Raw genomic sequence first — 20,754 nt, forward strand, 5'->3', positions numbered from 1 at the left:
CTTTGTAATACCTTTATATTTTCTGAAGTAGTGTAAAAGTTCTGGCCCCTTGCTTGTTCAAACTCATGTTTAGAGGCTGTATGGTCACAAGTGTATTATTGCAATATCTTTTCAGCCTTAGATGAAAGGAAGACAAACAATAAAAAGCAAAAGCTACATCAGAGCAGTAGAATACCCCAGAGAGGCTAACATCAGCTTTTCTTCTTTCCTTCACCTATTTTAACTGGGCTACGATTGGTATTAGCTTACTACTGTAGGTTCAATGGGAAAACCGAAGTAAAATACATTTTTCACAGCATTTCAAAGACTGTTTTGTCTAACCTTTTAATTCTTAATTTCAATACATAAAATAACAGTGAACTTTAGATAGGAAAATTAATTTTCTGATTTGCTAACTACCTCCTTTTCTGCAGTTCAATTATTTCTATTTGGCTGGAATTGTATCAGAATCTGCACACTAAATTGCATTATTCCCCTTCCTTGCAGTTCTAGAAACATTGCTTTATTAATGCCTCTCATGGCAAATGTAGATTGGACACGTGTTAACATGCTAAGTGACCTGGTGCTGTGCCCATCCCACACCTGCTAACCATCTGCATGCACAGATGCTCCCTGTTTTGAAGATCAGGATGAAAAAATCTTGTCATGCAGCGCATGACATTTAAGGACATAATTATTATGGAGCAGCTGAAGATCAAGATGTACAACTACTTTTAAACCATTTTTAGGTTTTAAAACAGGCTTGGTAAGAGATTACAAAGCCATATAAAAATACTCTTCTTATCAAATACGAACCAGTTTATCTGTTTGATATTGTGAAGGTTGGTGCTCAAGGCCCCACATTGTCTTTTCACAGCTTTTTACCACTTGAGTATGACCTAACCACCGTAGCAGATCCTCCAGTCAGGTAAGTATGCAGTAACTGAGAAATCATATTTCATCTCATACACAGGATGTGATAATAGGATTTATACCAACCACTTGATAAAATATCCTTAGCCATCCTTAAGTTGGTTTTCTACCTACAACTACTAAGTTTTCTCTATGATAGTCTTCTGTAGTTTTTTTCATCATCTGGCAGATACTGTTAGGTCCAATACCTGGACTCAACCCCTGACTCACATTTAATCATCTTTGGTGTGATATAGTTTTCCTGTCAAATATAGTTGAGACTTAACATAAAAAAATGCTACATTCTCCTTTGATGTCGTTTTCTTTTCACTCTAAGATGTTACCAGCTGAGCAAGTTTGGCCCCAGGCTGGGACTAAAAAAATCTCAAACGAGTTGGGACACAGTACAGGAACTGTCGGAGTAATGAGTTTCTTTAATTGCTATAATACGTGAGCTTATAATTTTGTAAAATAGATGCTCCTTTGTCTCACCTGTAACTATAATATATACCATTCTATCACTCTTGAGAGTTAGATACTCTCAGTTTTTTCCCCATTCTCTTTTGTACAGTGCAGGAAATGAGCTCACTGCAGGTTCTTTTGATTTCTCTAACTCTCATGTGGGAAACTGCATACTGACGTTCTTTTGTGTCTGGTGTGATTACCCGCTGGCTTCAGCTGTCTCAGCTGATGTCATCATTTCTGATTCCTCTGCTGGGTGACACAACTAATGGCAAAATCAAAAGTGCACCTTCGAACTTTAGCTTTCTTATTTATTCTAATCCTGGATAAGTAACATTTCTACACCTTCTGCTCAAATGACCAAACCACAAAGGCAGAAACTCTGGGCCTTTGCATTGTAAAGATACTACAGCTGCAGGTGTGAGGCTGAGTGGAATTGCTGCGTATATCACATCTGAAACTCACTCACCCGTAATACAGAGGCCAAGCTCAATTTAAATTCAACGATTTCACTAAGACCGTAAATCATAAAAAGTCGGATCTCAAACAAAATGTCAGCTTCCATTCATGGCAACAGAAAACAGTGGGCACAGTCAAAGTCAAGTGAGGAATTAGTTTGCAGCTAGGAGCTACTTCGTGGCTTGATGTTTTAGTTGGAGATTTTCCTATGTCTTACAGTACAAGTGAGGCATTTCAAGAAGCATCAGTGTAAGCAAAAAGATAAATATTATGCCATTACTAAGACATAAAGTAAGACATGTATAGCACCATCCTTGTGGAAGACAAGAGAGTGGTGGCAATAACCACATCTGATGCCTCATTTCCAGAGTGCCTGTAGGGCTGAAGAGCTGTATTTATCTTCTTAAGAACAAGGCTTCACACGTCAAGCCCTGGGGACAGAGCTGGCAAAAGGAATCATGCGTTTCATTCACTAACAGCCCTTTCGTTTTTAATCATGCAGCTATCACCCCGACTGTACGATCACCCTTCAGGACACATGATTGTCTTAAAAGAATAACGAAACAAAAGTTTAATTTTAAAATGACACACAGGGAAAGTGCTAATTAAAGAGACAAATTCTGAATAATCACGACTAAACAAATGACTTAACATCTACTGTTAAGTTTGTAAACATCCATCATAATGGATTCATGGAAGCAGAGGTATAACAGGAACTTTGAATCAAATGAAAGGCTTCCTTCTTATAGGACTTAAATATTAAACATTGTGAATAAACTTAAGAATTTTATGTATTTCACCTTAATATTGGTGTTTGTAACTTCAAACATCTTACTGTAAGAAATGCAGATCATGCATTTTATGCCACTAAATCTATCTCTCTAGATATACTATTGTATAAATTATTTCATAATATAATAATCAGAAAATTAATTATGTTTATAATACAGAATAAAAAAATTACTCTTGATTAAATAAATATAGAATTTATCTTAGTACTATATATAACACTTAATCTGAACAATCCTTAAATTATTAATATTTAACAAATGTACTGCCCAAGTATGTCGATTTCACTGACTTTTTTTGATTATTTAAGTCAAATACTGTGGAAAGTTACAAAAAGCTTTTCATGATTTATGATATCATTCTGGAATCTTCCAGATTTTATCAAGCACTTCACCATAAGATACAGAGAAATGTGGCACAATACAAATGACACATTACAGGAATGCAACCCTAGACATTTAAAGACTAGTTCAAAGGCTTACCAAAAAAAAATCTGTCAAAGAAATACTTTTTGGATCAAAATCTAAAGGCTTAGAGAATTTCACCTTTGACTAGGGGTATTCTGACCACTCTTGAAGTATTCATATTTCAACAGCTTCAAAGAAAACATGTTAAAAACATAGACAGTATATAGACTATATTAAGTTTCAAACATCTTTACACCTCAAAGGAATAACCATTTCCATGTTTTGCTATGCTTTCAATGCTTTTCATTTCCATGTAAACTCAAGCTGTGAGTGTTTTGTGACAGAAACAGTGGCACACCAAAGCAAATTAATCACTGAAGCATTTTAAAGCTAGGATTTAATTGAGATCTGTGTCTTTCTTGACAAGACTTTCACTTCAAATTTCATAGCACAGAGTCTATGAAATTAAGTATAAGTGAATAAGGATAATAGTTTAAATTAACTGCAGTTTTTAGAGCTATGATATCAAAGCATACATTTTGTTGTTCCAATCCGTCTTCAAACATAAACCAACCTGGAATTTGAAGTTGTCTCTAAATTAGGAAGATACAAGGGATAAGTATCAGAGAGTGGGACTGATATCTTTAATTGCTGTCTTGGCTTTTATGTTCTAAAGTACTGACGACCTTTGACTAGTTCATTTTCGAACTTGTTAATTTTCATGTTTCCTTTAAACTAGACTGAACTAGACTTTAAACAGACTGAATGTGTGACTGAACAGGAGTATCTGTTCTTTCCACAAAAAAATACATTTTCTCATGTATTTTTGTTGTTACTTAGTTATTAGCTGCATTAATTAAGTAATTATCAATTCAAACCAGATTTACAGGCCACTTCAATCACTATGTCTGTTCCAGGCTGGAGTCAGAATCCTAGCAGATGTACAAAATAAACAAGATGTTTTGGATCAATAGGTAGTCACACATATAATTGTGCTTTAAGCCACTCAAGTCAGTTTTAAGTTATTATTGCTGTGAACAAATCTGATAGGCATGGTAGTCAGAATATCTTCAGATTGCAAGGCTTCATTAAAGCCTGCGACATGCAGGTACAGTACCTGTGAGCTTGCAGGGTTATTAGCGATAGCCGCTTCAGTTCTCTAGTCAATAGCAACAGTCACACTTGTGCTGAAGAAAACAACTTACTGCTTTTGAAGGAAGTTGTGCACTGTTTTTATCTCTCTCAAGGATGGTGGAAAGGTAAAGACAAATCTATGAATAACTGGCAATGCTGGTTTATGAGAGTGAAAAAAAACACAAAACTAGAAATATAGAATTAAAAAAGAACCTTGTGTGTGAAACAAACTTTAAGGAGACAACATCAACATTCCTGTAACAATCTTCCCCTTCTCTACCTTCATATTTGATGCTATACAAATACAGAGCGCAAAGAGTATCCTTTAGCGAGGCTAGCAGACACCCGGGAGCTGTTCTAATAAGCACTATAATAAGAACCCTTAGGAGGCAGCCGGCTGCTTGACCTCTTGTCAGAAAGGTGTGAGATGCAGAAAGATAAATGGCCGGTCCCTGCTGCAAATGAGAACTTTCCTGAGAGGGAATTCAAGGGGAAAAAATGAATGCTGGCTGTAGATCGTTCACTAAAACCTTATTGTTTGAACAATCCCTCCTGTTACAATCACTGCAGTTCCAAGTCAGACAGCGAGAGTATGACAACACGACTAAGGTGTGTGCAGAAGACAAGCAGCATGAAAGGAAGGAACATCAAGGCAACGCGTTCTCTGTGATTCCATGGAAAGAGAGCTGTGCCTTAGTCTGGGGGCTTTGGGTTCTGGGATAGACATCCACATGGCTCCCGGAGGTCGAGCCTTCTGATGCACCTGTCATTTCTTTCCAGAAAAAATAACCTCCCTGAGAGGGAGGGAGGCTCTTGTAAATCCCAGTGCCTAATCAAATTGTGTGGCAATTTTCTTGCGTAGCAGTTGCATTTCACACTGGATGCTAATGCTGCAGTGAATGGCCATATATTTTTAAGGTTAGACCACCAAGCGTGCAAACAATTTCTTTACGACAAATACACAATACAGTATGAAATGTATGCATTTTAAAATTTCACATTCAATTTTAAGAATGGCATTTCGACTCATACTTAAGCACGTGCAAAATAGCAACACTAATAACTGTGTAACACTAAGAGTTGGCTTATCTCTAAAATCCATTAACAAACTTGCTGCCTTTAAAATGAATCCAATGCTGAGCCAGCTGCAGTACTCCCACACGGCATCACACTGAGGCAAGTGTCTAATTATTAACTCAGGCTTCTGCTGCCTAACTCATTTGCAAACTTGTACCATTATTTTCTATATGTATATGTTTCTTATCTACTTTGTGGATTTTTAAGACCACTTTTGTCTTACTTTTGTCATAATTTCACACACTATATAAAGTCAGTAAGAACTACACTGCATTTCCATGTCCAGTACAAGTAAATTATTCAGGAAAAGATATGAAAAATGTAAACCCATCCTTGAAGTTAATGTTTATAGACACTTAAAAGTGCCATGATAAACAAATTGTATTTTTGTGGATCATGGAAGAACCTAATTAGTTATCTGTCCTGCAGGGGGGTTGTCTATACAGTGTGGAGTCTTGGCATTCATCTGATCTTTATAAGCATAAAAAAGAAAGAATGAAAAATGTGAAATGCTACATGTTTCTTTAGATCAAAGAGTTATTCTTCTCTGCGGTCTTTTTTACAGACATTGTAGAACTCATTAGGAAACAGAAGAGGGAGCAGTGCACACGTCTTTATACTTATCCTGTGATCTTCCTCTCTCTGCTACTGTGTTAGTGCAAACTCAATTTCAAGTCACTGGCAATAACTCTCATAGTCACCTGTCTCCGCATTAAAAAGCAGCGAGTTGGAGATTTTGCTTTCTGCTTTTCTTTCCCTATTGACCAAAATGAATGAAATAAAATGAAAGACTTGATATTTGAAAAGCATATAAACTACAGGAGATACTGTACAGGCAGCATTCTTATAAAGCTGAGAGTGTCACAGATATAAAAACACACTTTTTTTTTTTACACCACAGTTTATCACACACCCCGTGTCTTGGTGTCAATCTGTAACTGCTCCCTGTTCGCCTGGGGTACCCAATTGTTATTCTTCTGTCACTTCTGCCAATTTCTCTGTGCTTTCTCCCTCATACCAGGTTCCTAAATGAACTAGATTAATGACGAGGCTGTTACCACATGCCAGCCTGCAGAGTTGTCACATCTGCAACACCCCACCACACCTCTCATCCTCAAGTCTGACATTTTTCTATAACATTCATCTGGTTTAAAGGAGGTTAATACAATCCTCCACAACTGTGCGCTCTGCTCCACATTAACTGGGTTTTAGACACAAACACAAACCAGCGTTAGCCTATAATTACAAGCAGAAGTTTTAGTCTGAGTACTGTCTGAAATGAAGAATCACCACGGGCTACCCAGCCACAGTAAATACCTAACCCTGATCACATGCTGGAAAATTATCTGCTGTACTATATTCTCATTTTCACTCTCTTTCTGTCTCTCTAAATTATGCCAGATTCCCCATGCAGAAGGACATTTATGATGTACTCCTCCTTCCCGAGCTTTTGAGAAATAGGGAGAAGTTCTGCAGCTGCAGGCATTGTAGCCCAGGGGGAACACCAGGGCTGGTAATCAGCCTTCTGCCCTCTGATCAGGGAGACCCGCTCACCCCAAAAGAAACTGACATGGATATCTCGACACCTCAGGAGGATAAAGAAAAGTGAAAGTTTAAAACCACCTGTAATTAAGTAAAAGTTCACAAAATAATTTACCTGGGATTTCTTTGCAATTTTCTAAGCATTTACAGGGCACACACAGCAAGCTACTCATTTCCAAGCAATTACTGTCATTTAAATCTCTACCAAGACCTACAGTAGTAGTCAAGTAACTCTGAAGTCTAATAACAAAGATTTGTTATAATTCTGCACCATAAATACAGTCATTGGCTTTTCACATCAACTTCATTGCTGATATTTTTTTTGCGTATTTTTGTTACCATTCTCTTAACCAGAGAAATAAATATATTGCAGGCAAATTTTTGCCTTGTAGTCATAACAAATTAAGGTCAGAAAACTCACTACAGATGTTATTTACTGTATTTTTTATTTACTGTGCCCCCTGTTGAAACCCTTCCAATGGCGTGGGAGAGATTAATCCTTTTTAGTCCTGAAGTGGAAACAACAGGGCTTTTTTGTAATGCAGCGGACAGATACATTCCATGATAATTATAGCCAGTTCCCAATCAGGAATAGCAAAGAATTCCCCATTCAACTCCACACCGCCTTCCTTGGCAGCACAGAGCCAATTATCTGCTACCACTGGGAAATCCCAGCTCCAGTCAGGCAACCACATAGCCTGAACTGACATCTTAAAGAAGTCGGGACTCACCTTGCATTTCATGAAAAAAGGTTTCTGCCAGACATATGACTTGGAAATAACATCCCTTTTGTGGGATAAACTGAATTGCTCATGAAATTATAAGATTTCCGTATAATAAAGTAAAATACTGGATTAGCAGCAACAATTTGCTCACAACATGTTTGGGCCTTTTGGGCAGATTTCACCAAAATGGCACATTTCCCAACACTCCTCATGGGAATTGAGAGGGAATTTTGGTAGTGTGGATTCAATGATGTTAAGCTTGGGATCAAGGTGTTCTAGGCAAGCAGTCCAAGGAAAAGAGCAAAGGGTGTGGTAGGAGACCGATGTTACTGAGCTACTACTCTGTCTGCAGATAGAGAACTGAATTCTCCTTGGAACATGTCAATGGGTAAACCCAATTAATGGTGAAACACATGATGTGGGCAGAGTTTAAAAGTAGGAGTAAAGCTATTAATCAGTGGCTTGTAAAGAAAATCCCTGTATTGTTTAGAATACTCTGAGGATGCCACTCACATACAGTATAACACCAAAATCCGATTCCAGCTTCAACAGGCCCGGAGAGTGGAATCCTCCAGAAGGTTACAGACCACGCAGGAATAACAGGATGTACAGGAATTATAGAAAGAAGGAAACGCACTTCTTATTTAATATTTTGATTTTTGAAACTAAGCCCATTAAACAACCAGATCTAGAAACAAGTGCAATGTGAGTGTCACCTTAGCAATTTCCTTAATGAGCAGTTATCTTTTTCAGGCATTCTTCTAAAATCTTTACTCAAATTCTAAAATTTAAATTCATGTAGACCCAATTAAAAGAGAAACTGAACTATTGTCCGAAAATTGTAAAAATGAATTTATACTAATGGGGTAGTGTTGTAGCCACCTTTTTAAAAACTGCACAGTGACAGTCTTATATTTTAAACTGAATAACACACTGATTGGAATGAATAACTAAACAAAGAAACCTTCTACTGTCAATGCATCAGTTTTGCCATGAAAAAGAAATATTTTAGTTTTTCTGAATGCTTTATAGAACAGTTTTTATTATTAAGTTTATTATTTTTTAACTGAAACAGACATTTTATTGAATTGCCCATAGCACACAGGTGTCTTTTTCATTTTTCCCTTTCTATTTCTCTCCTCTCTCCATTTGAAATCACTAATTTGCATCTCATTTAAACAATAAGTGATCAATTCTATTCACTGATTCAGCAGAAGACCAACCCCATGGCACTCTTCCAAATAAATCCTTCAGACAAACAACCACATATGTGCAATCTGAGAAATTCTGCTTGAATTAAATGTTTGATGTTCTCTTATTTGATCAGTATTAAATATTTCAGATTCAAATATTGAGGGGGAGTTTAATTAGTTTTTTTGGAAATTGTCAAAATAATTTGAAGAAAGATAGAACATATCACAGACAGTTAGAAAACATTCATATATGCTTATCCTGTCTGAAGTATTCAAGTGTGTGCCTCTATTTCAGAAATCTATTAATAGTTAGCCAGTAATATAGCCCTGATTGGGCCCAACAATGTCTGCACTACAGACCTCAAACTGAACTAGATTTTCATTACTAAGCACTATTGGTGTTATACTAGATGAGCAAAAGACAGCCTCATTTACAGTTTATCCTTTACAGTTTATAACTTTTTCTCTTTGTGTTTTCCAAATGTTTTCGGATAATTTGAACTTCTTTATAATACTACATGAGGAACAAAGAAAAACATACTTTCATAATTCACAATTGGTAAAATTACCAAAAAGATTGGTAATCTTTTTTTTTACTTTCAATTTGAGTTTAACTGGACATTTTGAAGGGTTGCTTGTTACCAGAAGAACAATATACTCTCAAGTGAAATTCGTACTTCCAGAAAACCCAGGACAACAAAATTATGAAGCACAGCAACTGATAAGAAAAACCTCTTTGGATAAGATGCAGGCAAAGCTCCCTGTCAGGCAGAGCTCTAAACAGATTTGTCTTACTGTATATAGTTTAAGAATAAAAACTCACAACATTAAAAACACAATATTGAAACAATAAGGTTTTCTTTTCCGTATTGCATATTGAAAAGCTGAAACAGCTCCCTCACCGGGTAATCAACATGTTTATCTCACGTGCTAAGAACCTGATAACCACAACATATGGCTCAAGGACTGCATAGGAAAAAGAGAAGTGCAACGTAAATGATTAACATAACATAATAAAATAGACTTTTAATAATTTATATTAATAAAAATGTAATTTAAAAAGCATTTTATTCCATGGAATAAATCTTGCGAGCTAAGGATGATGTAGTTTATTGCATATGGTAAGATGTTAGCACCTTTAGAGCTGGACAATGCTTACTAATCTCATTGGCCTTGGAGGGATGCTTTCAGACCCATAAAGATTTATAAGTCTTTTACATTCATTCCAGTCTTAATTTAAACAATTAAGACCACGTAGGCAATAGCTATTAGTACTGCATAATCCGTTGCAGTTAACAGGTCCTTATAGGATTACTGGAGGAAAGCTCCAAAGTTCTAATTACCTATGGACGTCCCCAAAGGTCACCATCATACATGGCAATTAGAAAGTTGTAATACATGCATTTACCAAGGGAGAGTGTGGTTACACTGGAGCTCTGATATCCATTTGCTGATGGTAGCAGAGATAATTAAGGGAATTTGGGGGAATCCTTTGGTGATATTAAGAAGGCATGATTATAATTTAAATCAACATACTTATACCTACTTATCCTTGATTTTTCCTCTGCATTGCCAAGTTTAAAAGATACTGTACAACTGCTGTGTTAATTTGGATGCCTTTCATTAAAATAATAGATTGTATTTAGAGACTGTTCTACCATCCACTCTGAAGAATCTAACACAAGAAGGCAGTGCTGCCAATCAGTTTTACGTCTTCAAAGACCTTAAGTGTGACATTTCCTGTTCTCATACTGTTGGTTTCAAAAGCGCCGGATTTATTATATTTAGAAAACAAGCACTCTGAGGTGTGATTTATGAGAAAAAGACGAATGAATGAATGATGAATGCCTCCCCCCCCCCAGCTTCCCACAGATCTGATGATTGTGTATTTCAAGTAGCAGCTGATTGGATTCATTAGAACTGATTGTGGAACTCTGAAGGAGTGTAGGAGTTCCATTTTCTATTGTTTTGCTCTTTATTCCTCCTTTTCAGACAGAACTGTAATCCTCCAATTGTAAATCTTTTTCAGCCCTTCAGTTGATTGGTGTGGTAACTGTGTGTGAGCCATGAAAATCAGGACTTGTGAATCATCTCTGGCTTGCCTGTTTAGTTCCAGATGCCAGTTTCAGTTGGTCATTTCTGACTTTACAGACTAAACGGACTAAGGATATATGTATACAGATAATATATAGTTTAATTTCAATGCTTTAAGAGTTACTAAGACTATAATTTGTCATTAACATGGACTAATTGGATTTGTCATTTTGTCCAACAACTCTCAGTACACTACATGCAGATATTTGACTAATTTTATCCGGACATCCGATATTTTGCTGCTTTACAAATGGACAATTCTTTTGTACAGTGGACTGAACATTTTGGACAGTATAGTGATTATAGTGATTTTCATGTATTTTATACATAACGTTCACATGCAAAGAAAGAAACATTTACAGGAATATCTCTTACATGTAATGAACAAGCCAAGTTTAAACTTGTCTATGCCCCTATATACTTCAGAACAAAGGAAGATCCCTACTTGAATCTTATATTTTAGATCTAGCATTCTTGCTAGATTTGGTCTGATGGTAATGCAGTTAAAATGAAACAAATCTGTAAAGAGATGTAAAACTAATGGTACATCTTGTGAGCCAGAGCAGATCTCTGTCAACGCCACAATAATGAACTTTGTAGAAGCAGTCTGGGCTGGGCTAACTGGGGCATGGCAAGATATGAGAGTATGAAGCATTCCACATTTTCTGTACTCAGTCAATTAGTCAACTGCCCATCCAGTGTACTTACCAATCCTTTAAAAGAGACAACTGCATTTACACATCCAGGGACGTACAAGGGAAAGACAGGTAGTAGGCGAATTTTTTTTTTTTGCTTTGGGCCAACCAGCCAACTTTGCTGTGTATTTTGAGATATGCAAGCCCCTGGTCTTAAATGTTTAAATATCACTTTAAGGTACAGTACATGCAATTAAATATCTAATATGTTTTTTCTTTGCCATCAACAAAATATGTATGAATAGTCATATCATTATTCCTATCTAGTGACTGGAGTAACCATACACCTTTAAACATTGAAATGTTTAAATACCAAGGAATTCCCTACAACTATTTAAGTGTATTCAACATCTCCATAGATTAACACTTATTTCCAGTTATTTAAAACTGACATGGCATTTCAAAATGATGCTTGACCTTTCTATCTTGCACCTGCAGTAGATCAAATACTGATTAAGTATCTTCAGAACACCACAGCTTGTGTGAACTGTACTGACAGACACTAACACATCCTGAGTCTCTGCATGTACTGTACTGACACACACTAACACACCCTGAATATCTCTGTATTTACTATACTGACACACACTAACACATTCTGAATGTCTCTGTATGTACTGTACTGACACACTCTAACACATTCTGAGTGTCTCTGTATGTACTATACTGACACACACTAACACATTCTGAGTGTCTCTGTATGTACTGTACTACACTGACACACACTAACACATTCTGAGTGTCTCTGTATGTACTAAACTGACACACACTAACACAATCTTAATGTCTCTGTGTAACACCTCACTGTAGCTAATAAACCAGCCCACATTAACTACAGACTATCACTGTGTGCATCAGCCTCTGTCCACTCTTATTATTATCAGGACAATGCCACTGCACAACTGTGACATAAGAGAAACTAACAATTGATGGAATTTTCCTTTTTTCACTGTTTAAGAATACATTTTTTTATCATGCTCATACACCTTCAGTATAAAGGAAACAATAAGCATAGGTACTAAGTGTAACATCAAAGGCAACTAGTACATTCTTAGCTATAAAATACTACATCAAGAAACAGACACTGTATGTTCTCTCAGCAAATAAAGTCTTACAATAAGTAATTTTTCTTTAATGAAGGAGCAGTAATGTAATCTCAAATTTATATACATAAATAAACAAAAATCTTTTAACACAAGCCTGCAAGACACTGGTAAATGTGATATTCTAAAAAAATTTTATTACTTCTAATTTGCAATCCCGCAAAATAATGTGCTGTGTTGTGGGGGTGGTGAGGTTGGATTATGTGTTCACAGCAGGTTACTTCATAAGTGAAAAATATATCTCAGCTCCGATGCTGAAAATAAATACTGTATTCACCGCTGTGTTACAGGCTGCAATGTGATTTCCTGAATATATTTAAAAGACAAGTGCTGCACATTGCCTCCAGGACTTAATTAAATTTACCTTTAACCAGAAAGAAGGCACCTATGCAGCTGAAGTGGATTGCTTCTGTTGAAAGGCCAATGCCTGTCTTTGTGACTGTTAAAGGAAGAAATGCTGGGGGCTGTATGTGAAACTGAGCTGTCTTGTGTGGTGAATACTGGGTACCTAAGAGACAGATGCAAGGTCAAAACTGAGTGCAAAACAAATCAATTCATTTATACCCCCATTATGTATCTTGCATCTTCCATTGAAACTCTTTGGTGTGTAAAAGACTGTCAGGCTTTTATCAGTCTGTTAGTCACATTTATATATATATAAAAAAAAACAATTTACAGGACATCACATTTTCCTTAGGCACTTATTCTAATTTGCTTTTTTCACTTATCTTTGTATTTAGTATTTTGTATTTATTTAGACATAATGTTTCAAGCTGTTGTCCTTGATTCTGCAAAACAGAAGCATCCCACCTGTACAACCATTTACTTTACAGGTCCGTGTTATGTGATCAGTTGGTAATGGACACCACTGATGTACTGTGGATGGGAAGCCATTGGCCAGTCTTCTGTTCTTGTGCCCCATGTAAAGATTAATCTCTTTTGCACTGTAAATTAGTCATAGTAATTTTGCACTTTTACCATGATTTTTCATAGGCCTTTGTTAAGTGGACCATAATGTACTATATTAACGGTATTCTCATGATTCAGGATAATAAAATATTGAAGGTATAACTGTAGGAAACCATAGCAAAGAAGTCAGCTTTCGTAATGGAGAAGTCACCCAAACTGCTTCTATTCAATTCAGTATTTACTTTAATTATGAAAACATTCTTAATCCTGAATATTTGTCAGGTGTTTCTGAAAACCTCTATTCATTCTTGCTGTTCCCTGATTCCTGTTGCAATATACAGTGTAAAATATATTACAGTATATTACAGTGGCAGGTTACATACAAAACCAATTGACTGGGAAATTAGTAAAGCAGTTCTGTCTGTTTCCACTTGAAATGTACTGTAGTACTAAATATTTAACAACAAACCATCAAATACTACAATACATGCCATTGAGCTGACATTGACTTCTGCATTTCTGTTACATTAATAACTGAATTGCCCAAAACCTACAGTATCTTATTCTGGCTAGGGAATGCTGGAATTGGACCTCTGCCATGCAGAAAACACACTAATTTATGAAAGAAGCTACATTCTAGGTGTATAGAAATGATTATTATGAATACATAATAAGGATTAATTTGTTTTGCATCTTTTCCTAGTACTGCAATATTATAAAAGTTCTAAACACCTGCAGAGATACTTTCCATTTCAATTTTTAAAACAAACAGCATACTCCTGAATGGACTTCACTGTCTAGGTGCACTATAGATACATGCTCATCCTTCTGCCAGGCATCTGGCAGATACAAATTCTCAGAGCCAATAGGGCAGCAAGGTGACCAGGGAGAGTATGTCTGTGTTCAATTGCGTCTGATACAATCTCCACACTGTGCTGTCGTTCCACCACTGTCATCAATCACTGAATGCCGCTGCTGCTGTGTTCTTAAACGCTAAATGCCACAAGTGGATGTGACTCTTATTAGGGCGATGTTTTGCATCTTTAAAAAATGTAGCCTTTCATTTAAGGTAAACAGCTTGCACAGTGACTTTATAGCCTGTACTGCCCGTACAAATTTAAAGTACATAAAACCTGGTACTCTCTGCAGGCTGTTCTGATGTAGCACTCTGAATAAAAAATTAACAGTTCTTTCTTACTCTGAATAAAACAAAATCTCATTAAAATCTCCATTAAAAAGGATAATGCTATAAATTCAGTACTGTGGTATTATGTACTCCTGTATTCTAATATCTAAAGTAATATTAAAAAAACGCCAAAATGCTGTGCATCATTGAGATAACAATGGCATCTGTGCCTTTGCTAAATTAATAATAATAAATTAACAAAGCAAATGTCAAGTCAGATTGGCAGTCTATAAAAGAAACAAGCAGCGACGCTGAATGAAAAGTCTCATTTCTTGCCTTGTTTATCATTCAAGCTGCAGCTGCACTTTGAGAACATTTCTTAATCTTTACCTGTTTAGCTGATAGACCTGTCTTCTGTCTCCAGTGCTGGGTCTCCTTCACCTTTGACAGTCCACAGAATGAAGAGGGATGACAGACATTAGTCACTGTATTAGTGACTGGAGCAGACTTACCCACACAAGGCAAAGAGTATCCAATCTGCACATCATGGACAAACTGGCGGTCATTGAGCCTTGTCACACAATACAGATGGAAACAGTCAAGGCAGATAACATGACGGTCTGGGCACTGGTAAACCAAGACAGGATTCCTGGGAAACCAAACAGAAAACATGGGGAAAAAAAAGATGTAAAGAGACAGCTTTTTCTTTCAAGGCAAATTATATACGTTTCTGTCCAAAAGACTTAGGGGTCACAATGGGCCATGAATCATGTTGTTCTGCATTCCACCCCTCAAAAGAAATAACAAGAAAACTGTAATTACAGAGTACTCTGCGCTATTTAAATAACGCAATTGTGAAAAATTGTGAAATCCAGTACCACCTACAAATGAATTCAAGGGACATTGTGGTCATGAACAAGGGCTGACAGTGCAAGCTAATGGTACACTGCTGCCTACAATGCCTATGTAAAACATGCTACTCTCATGTGCATTAAATACTATCTGGAAGTGCAGTGTATTTCACATGTGCTTGACAAACCTTTTAATATGCTGGAATTAATAATAAAAGATTTTTTTTAAACTTTAAATAATGTTGAGTAACTGATATAAAAAAGTACTTAATAAATTGTAAATCCATGGTATGGTTTTAAATCTAACACCTTTAATGCAATTCAACATTTGTGTCAATTTATAGCAACTGACCTCCTGCTCAGCTCAGGGTGTTAAGAAGGACAGCTATTTCATTGTGGCCAAAGAGCAACACTTTCTGTTATCGCAATTATCTAGTACTGAACCTGCCCAGTAAAAGCCCTCCAAAGGGCATTTTGGCCAACTGCTCCTGTAAAAAAATTCATCAGGATTAACTGACAAAGGCGCAGGGCTGTGAAGGCCACAGAACACCTTTCTAATCTTCCCAGAGGAGATCTTTTTCACAAAGAGGATGGAATGACACAAGGCAGCTTAAGAAACAAGTTTCATCCCAAAGCATTACAAACCCATGCTTATGAAAATTTTATCATTTAATTTAATTTGAATTTACTATTGGACTTCCAGACTCTTACTGTGATTTTAACATAACTTCCCTATGGTTTTGAAAACACATTTGTTGTGCTTTGCTACACTGTAACATGGCAATGCCACAATAATTACTTATAAGTCGTAATTCATATAGTCCACCACGGCATTCTCACAGTAAAACTGTAGAAGCCCTATGGTAAATTTTCATAGATAAAATTTAATAAGGGCTTCTGTCCGAATATTGCTTAGCCACTATATGCCCCAAACAAACCACAAACAACTGTGAGAAATCCCAACAATGACAGTATACAGCATGCACAAGTTTCCAGCATTTAACAGCCTCACATTTGACTCCATTTACCACAATATGCATTGAATATGTCTCATATGTCCAAAGAATAAATGAATAACTCTCTCCTCAAGGGACTCAAGCAAAGTATTGGACACTAAAGTGCATTAAGACACAATAATAACCCTTAATGAATTCTTTATCAGAGCTGTTATATTAGTGATGTAAATAAAGTTATCGGAAGCACTTTCCTATCTCCCATCTCCCAACCATGAGGGCACATTAAACAGCACTTCAACATAATAGCTGCTAAGCAACTGCATTCCAAAGTTTACTCTTAAGTGCACTATTCATAAAAAGGCAAAGTGCTCTGATTACAAACCATTGAACCTAAGGATGTTGCAGGAGTGCAAAAAAATATTTAATAAGTAAATGCGAAACATTAATTTGGAGGGAAAAGTGCAAAAATATATTTCACATGAATGACATTTACAACTTTCCAAAACCAGCTAAAAGTACAATAAAAGTACAATAAAAGATACACAATGAAATATCACAAAAACATATAAAACAAACTGTAAGGCAAACTGACATGGGTCCTAGTAAAAAGATAAGTTTTTTTTTTACTGTTATGTAATGTGAAATATTAGACATGTAGATTTCAACAAGCAGCTTCAGTTTCAAATTATAATGCATTATATTTCAAATTACTGTACTCCTGCCCTACATTTTTATTAGAATGACAATACAGTGAAGGCTTCGGAATAACCAAAAATGATAGTAAAACCAATAAAAAAACAGGCAGGAAATGTAATGAACTGTTTCGTATACACTATGCATATCATAATCATTTTATGGTAGATAATATTTATTTTTTAAGTATATATTTACATTTTTTCATAACATTGCAGAAATCTAACCTACTGTAAATCTACTTAGAACCTAAATGAAAACTAAAGCCATTAGTCAGTACTGGTTTTGTCTCTGTCACACTTTCCACATTCCCAATCTTTGAATGACTGTACAGCTGTGATGTGAAGGTTTGCAATTCGTATTTCTGCTGTCTTTCATTTCTTTCACCATGAATTTCAGAGTTATTTAACCAATGTCAGGAAATTCACAAGGGAAGGACTTGGGAGAAATTCGTTTTAAAAAAAAAAGAAAACAACAACAATAATAATAATAACAACAACAATAATAATAATAATACTTCCTGCTTATGTGATCAATAAGCAGTAAAAAGCGTCCTTATCAATGTAATGGGTGAAAATTCCCAAGAAAGCAGATAAAGACAGACAGCATCCCTGCAGAAAAAAAGGTTGGTAAAATCCCAGGGAAAATGCAGGAAGATTTGAAGACTGATCTTGTTTAGATAAGGAGCTCACGGGGGGAATAAAATAGTCAAGCTGATTCAGAAGGGGGCCGGATGACAAGCATTATTAATGGGCTGTGAGCCAACCTTGGGGCAGCCTGGATCCACAGCACTCTTTAACATAAGGAGTTTTTCCTCCCAGATAGAAACAGTGAATTAAACTGTGTATCAAATGAAATGCTCCAGTCCTTTCCATCTGCAACAGAAGGCTCAGGGGCAATTTCTGACAGTGAATAGCTCATTTTCTCCTTTTTTGTTTCACTTTAGAAGAAATGCCCAGCATACCTCGTCCCCATGCAGCTAGCTAATGAATGCTTATCACACATTACCATAAAAATAAAAAAGCAGGCCTAGTTTTTCCTAACAAAACCAACCTGCATAAAATCATTATGATAATGAATACTTTTTCATGGTACAATTAAGTACTATTTAATCTGAGATCTCCTTGTAGAGTGTAGCTATTGTGCTATCATTCTTTTTGCAGTTTCGATCAGATCATTAAGCTTTTCAGGGGGAAAAATAAGTAAACTGTTATACTATTAAATAGATAACAGTATAACACTTTTATTGCTGGACAATGTTTTAATTCTTTTTTTAAAACATAATCTGCTGCACATGGGGTTAGGTTGGTTCAACACACAATACCATTTCAAAGACATGCCAGGCACTGTCAAACTGGGAGTGACATCACGGAAGGATGTCTATCTCCTCCAATCAGGACTAACTCTCCTGTACAGCACTATGGAGGTCCCAGATTGTCAAATGACATGTACAGTATATAGAACAGGAACTATACAGAACAGGAACTGCATCAGTAATGTGATTTGATGGTGATTGCAACACTAAACACATGATGATTCCAAATGTAATAGGAAAAAGACAGATGCAGTATGTGCCCATAGCACTCCAAAGGCACAGTGTCCTGATTATTCAGGACTGTTATTACCCAATCAGCATGCTAATGACAGGAAAACTGTTAACTTAACCTACACAAGAAAAGGTCAAATCTTGAGGTGCTGATCATAACTTTTCCCATTAACAAACAGCTGACTACTGGGGACTTACTCATGTTGATTAAATCATCTTTCTACAGTTGAACATTGCCTAAGGAGAGGTGATAATGTACAGCACACAATGACTGAAAGAAATGAGAGTGAAATCTTAAAAGATGTTATAATACCTCATGCACATGCTTTTAGTCCTCCTTATTTAAATATGATCATCGGTTTTACTCCAGGCTAAATATATTATAAATGCTTCTTCAGTGCACTGGAGATATTGTATGTGGTTAGCAAAAAGGCTTTAATAGACATGGTACCATTAAACCAATAGTTAATTGGCACTTAAGTAATTGATGCATACATTTTAGATGTACACTATAGATTAACATATAAAATTAGATTTTTTAAATATTGCTTTCACTTGTTTTCGAAAAACATTCATAAAGGGTGAATGAACAGATGAACAAAGCATTTTGTTTCAGGACCACCATTAGTCATAAACCTACGGCAAGACTATAGGGAGATTGCGGATTGCGATCAAGCAACTACTAGATGAATAAACAAGGGTATCATTCACTGTTGATAAACTGAGGATGAATGTACATAAAACCTGGTTACAATGGTAGGGAGATAAGACTAACGACATATAATAAGGGTAATAAAATACACGAAAGGTCTTTTTCATTTGAAACAGCATCCCAAAATGTTAATTCATAAATGACTGACTCATGTTATGATTGCCCAGAACTGTATAAGCCAGAGCTGTTATAGCTCACAGTAGTGCGTGTTGCTCATGTAACTGCTGCCAAGCCAATTCCTTTTCAGGTGAATAGAAAACTAGTGAATGAATTCTGTCACAGTTTAATACATTTCAACAAAAAAGGCCAAAAAGAAATATATTTGTTTCAAAGCAGAACATGCTTATTGTGTATAATTCCATCATTGTTACCACTGAAGAGCTCTCAATATCTTTATGATATGAACCAAAATAGATAATTATTTGCATCCAAGGACAGACTAGAATTCTAGTCATTCACTGAGCATTATTTGTGAAACAATGTCTAAAAATGACTGTGTTTAAAAACATCAGGTCACCATTTTAGAAACTTGGAACACAAGCAAACAAGCCCACTGCTGATACAATCACACAGAGAAGGCTTGACCTGAGTAGCACAACCTTGTGGCCCTGTTACATGAACACAGTACAAAGAACTGTGAATGTGAAATGTACTATGATTAGCAGAACAGCATTTCGTTTTTCTGAATGTCTGTAAATGTTTAAATGTACAAGGTTAAATTAATAGGATCAGTAGGAGCAATAATGTTCCCAAGACAGCACTTGAGCTATTAAGCACTTTTCCACAAAAACTACAGCGACATGATTGCAAGTGGCTGTGTCACATCTAATGCATCTTTGAAAAAGTCTTAAGTTAGTCTCAGGGGTCCAATTGTAAAGCATGAAAGACTGCACTCATGTTACCCTACATTACATTTCATGCTACTGTAAAGCCCCACTTTAAAAAAAAAAGAATTTATCTTAAAGAGACAGTTTATCACTGTCAGAATCAATTACAATTGACATTTACAAGGCTATTAGAGGCTTTATATTTTACATTTTTAATAGTTCAAACACTAGGCAAAAGGAAATATCATTTAAGATTTAACGTTTTTCTACGTCTTATAGCCTGTAGTTGGAGTACTGCATACAGCTGTGGTTACCACACTATATAAAAGGACATTGTTGCCTTAGAAAGAATTCGAGGGACTATAGTCAGAATAATTCTAATAATACACAGATAGGTTAAATTAATTTCAACTTTTAAGTGGTATGCAGAGGAGTGCACACAAGGACAGAGTCAACTCTACTGAAGTCAAAATTACAGTAGTTTATTTCCAGGAGCAAAACAAGAGCACAAGACCATCAGTAGAAGTTAAGATAAAATGTTTTAGAACTGAGAACAGGATGTA

At 36.1% G+C, this 20,754-nt stretch overlaps 1 protein-coding gene across 3 annotated transcripts in view; it reads right to left on the reverse strand.

Annotated features, from left to right (window-relative positions):
* The window catches only part of prkn (parkin RBR E3 ubiquitin protein ligase), a 157,796-nt gene that overhangs the window by 50,359 nt on the left and 86,683 nt on the right, over positions 1–20,754 (reverse strand). For all 3 annotated transcript variants that reach the window (XM_088610594.1, XM_088610592.1, XM_088610593.1), the window contains exon 7: positions 15,119–15,255. In XM_088610594.1, the coding sequence (XP_088466720.1) occupies positions 15,119–15,255 (137 nt within the window). The remainder of the gene's footprint in view (positions 1–15,118; positions 15,256–20,754) is intronic.

The sequence above is a fragment of the Lepisosteus platostomus genome, chromosome 17 (assembly GCF_059453375.1).
Source record: "Lepisosteus platostomus isolate fLepPlt1 chromosome 17, fLepPlt1.hap1, whole genome shotgun sequence".
Classification (NCBI taxonomy): Eukaryota; Metazoa; Chordata; class Actinopteri; order Semionotiformes; family Lepisosteidae; genus Lepisosteus; species Lepisosteus platostomus.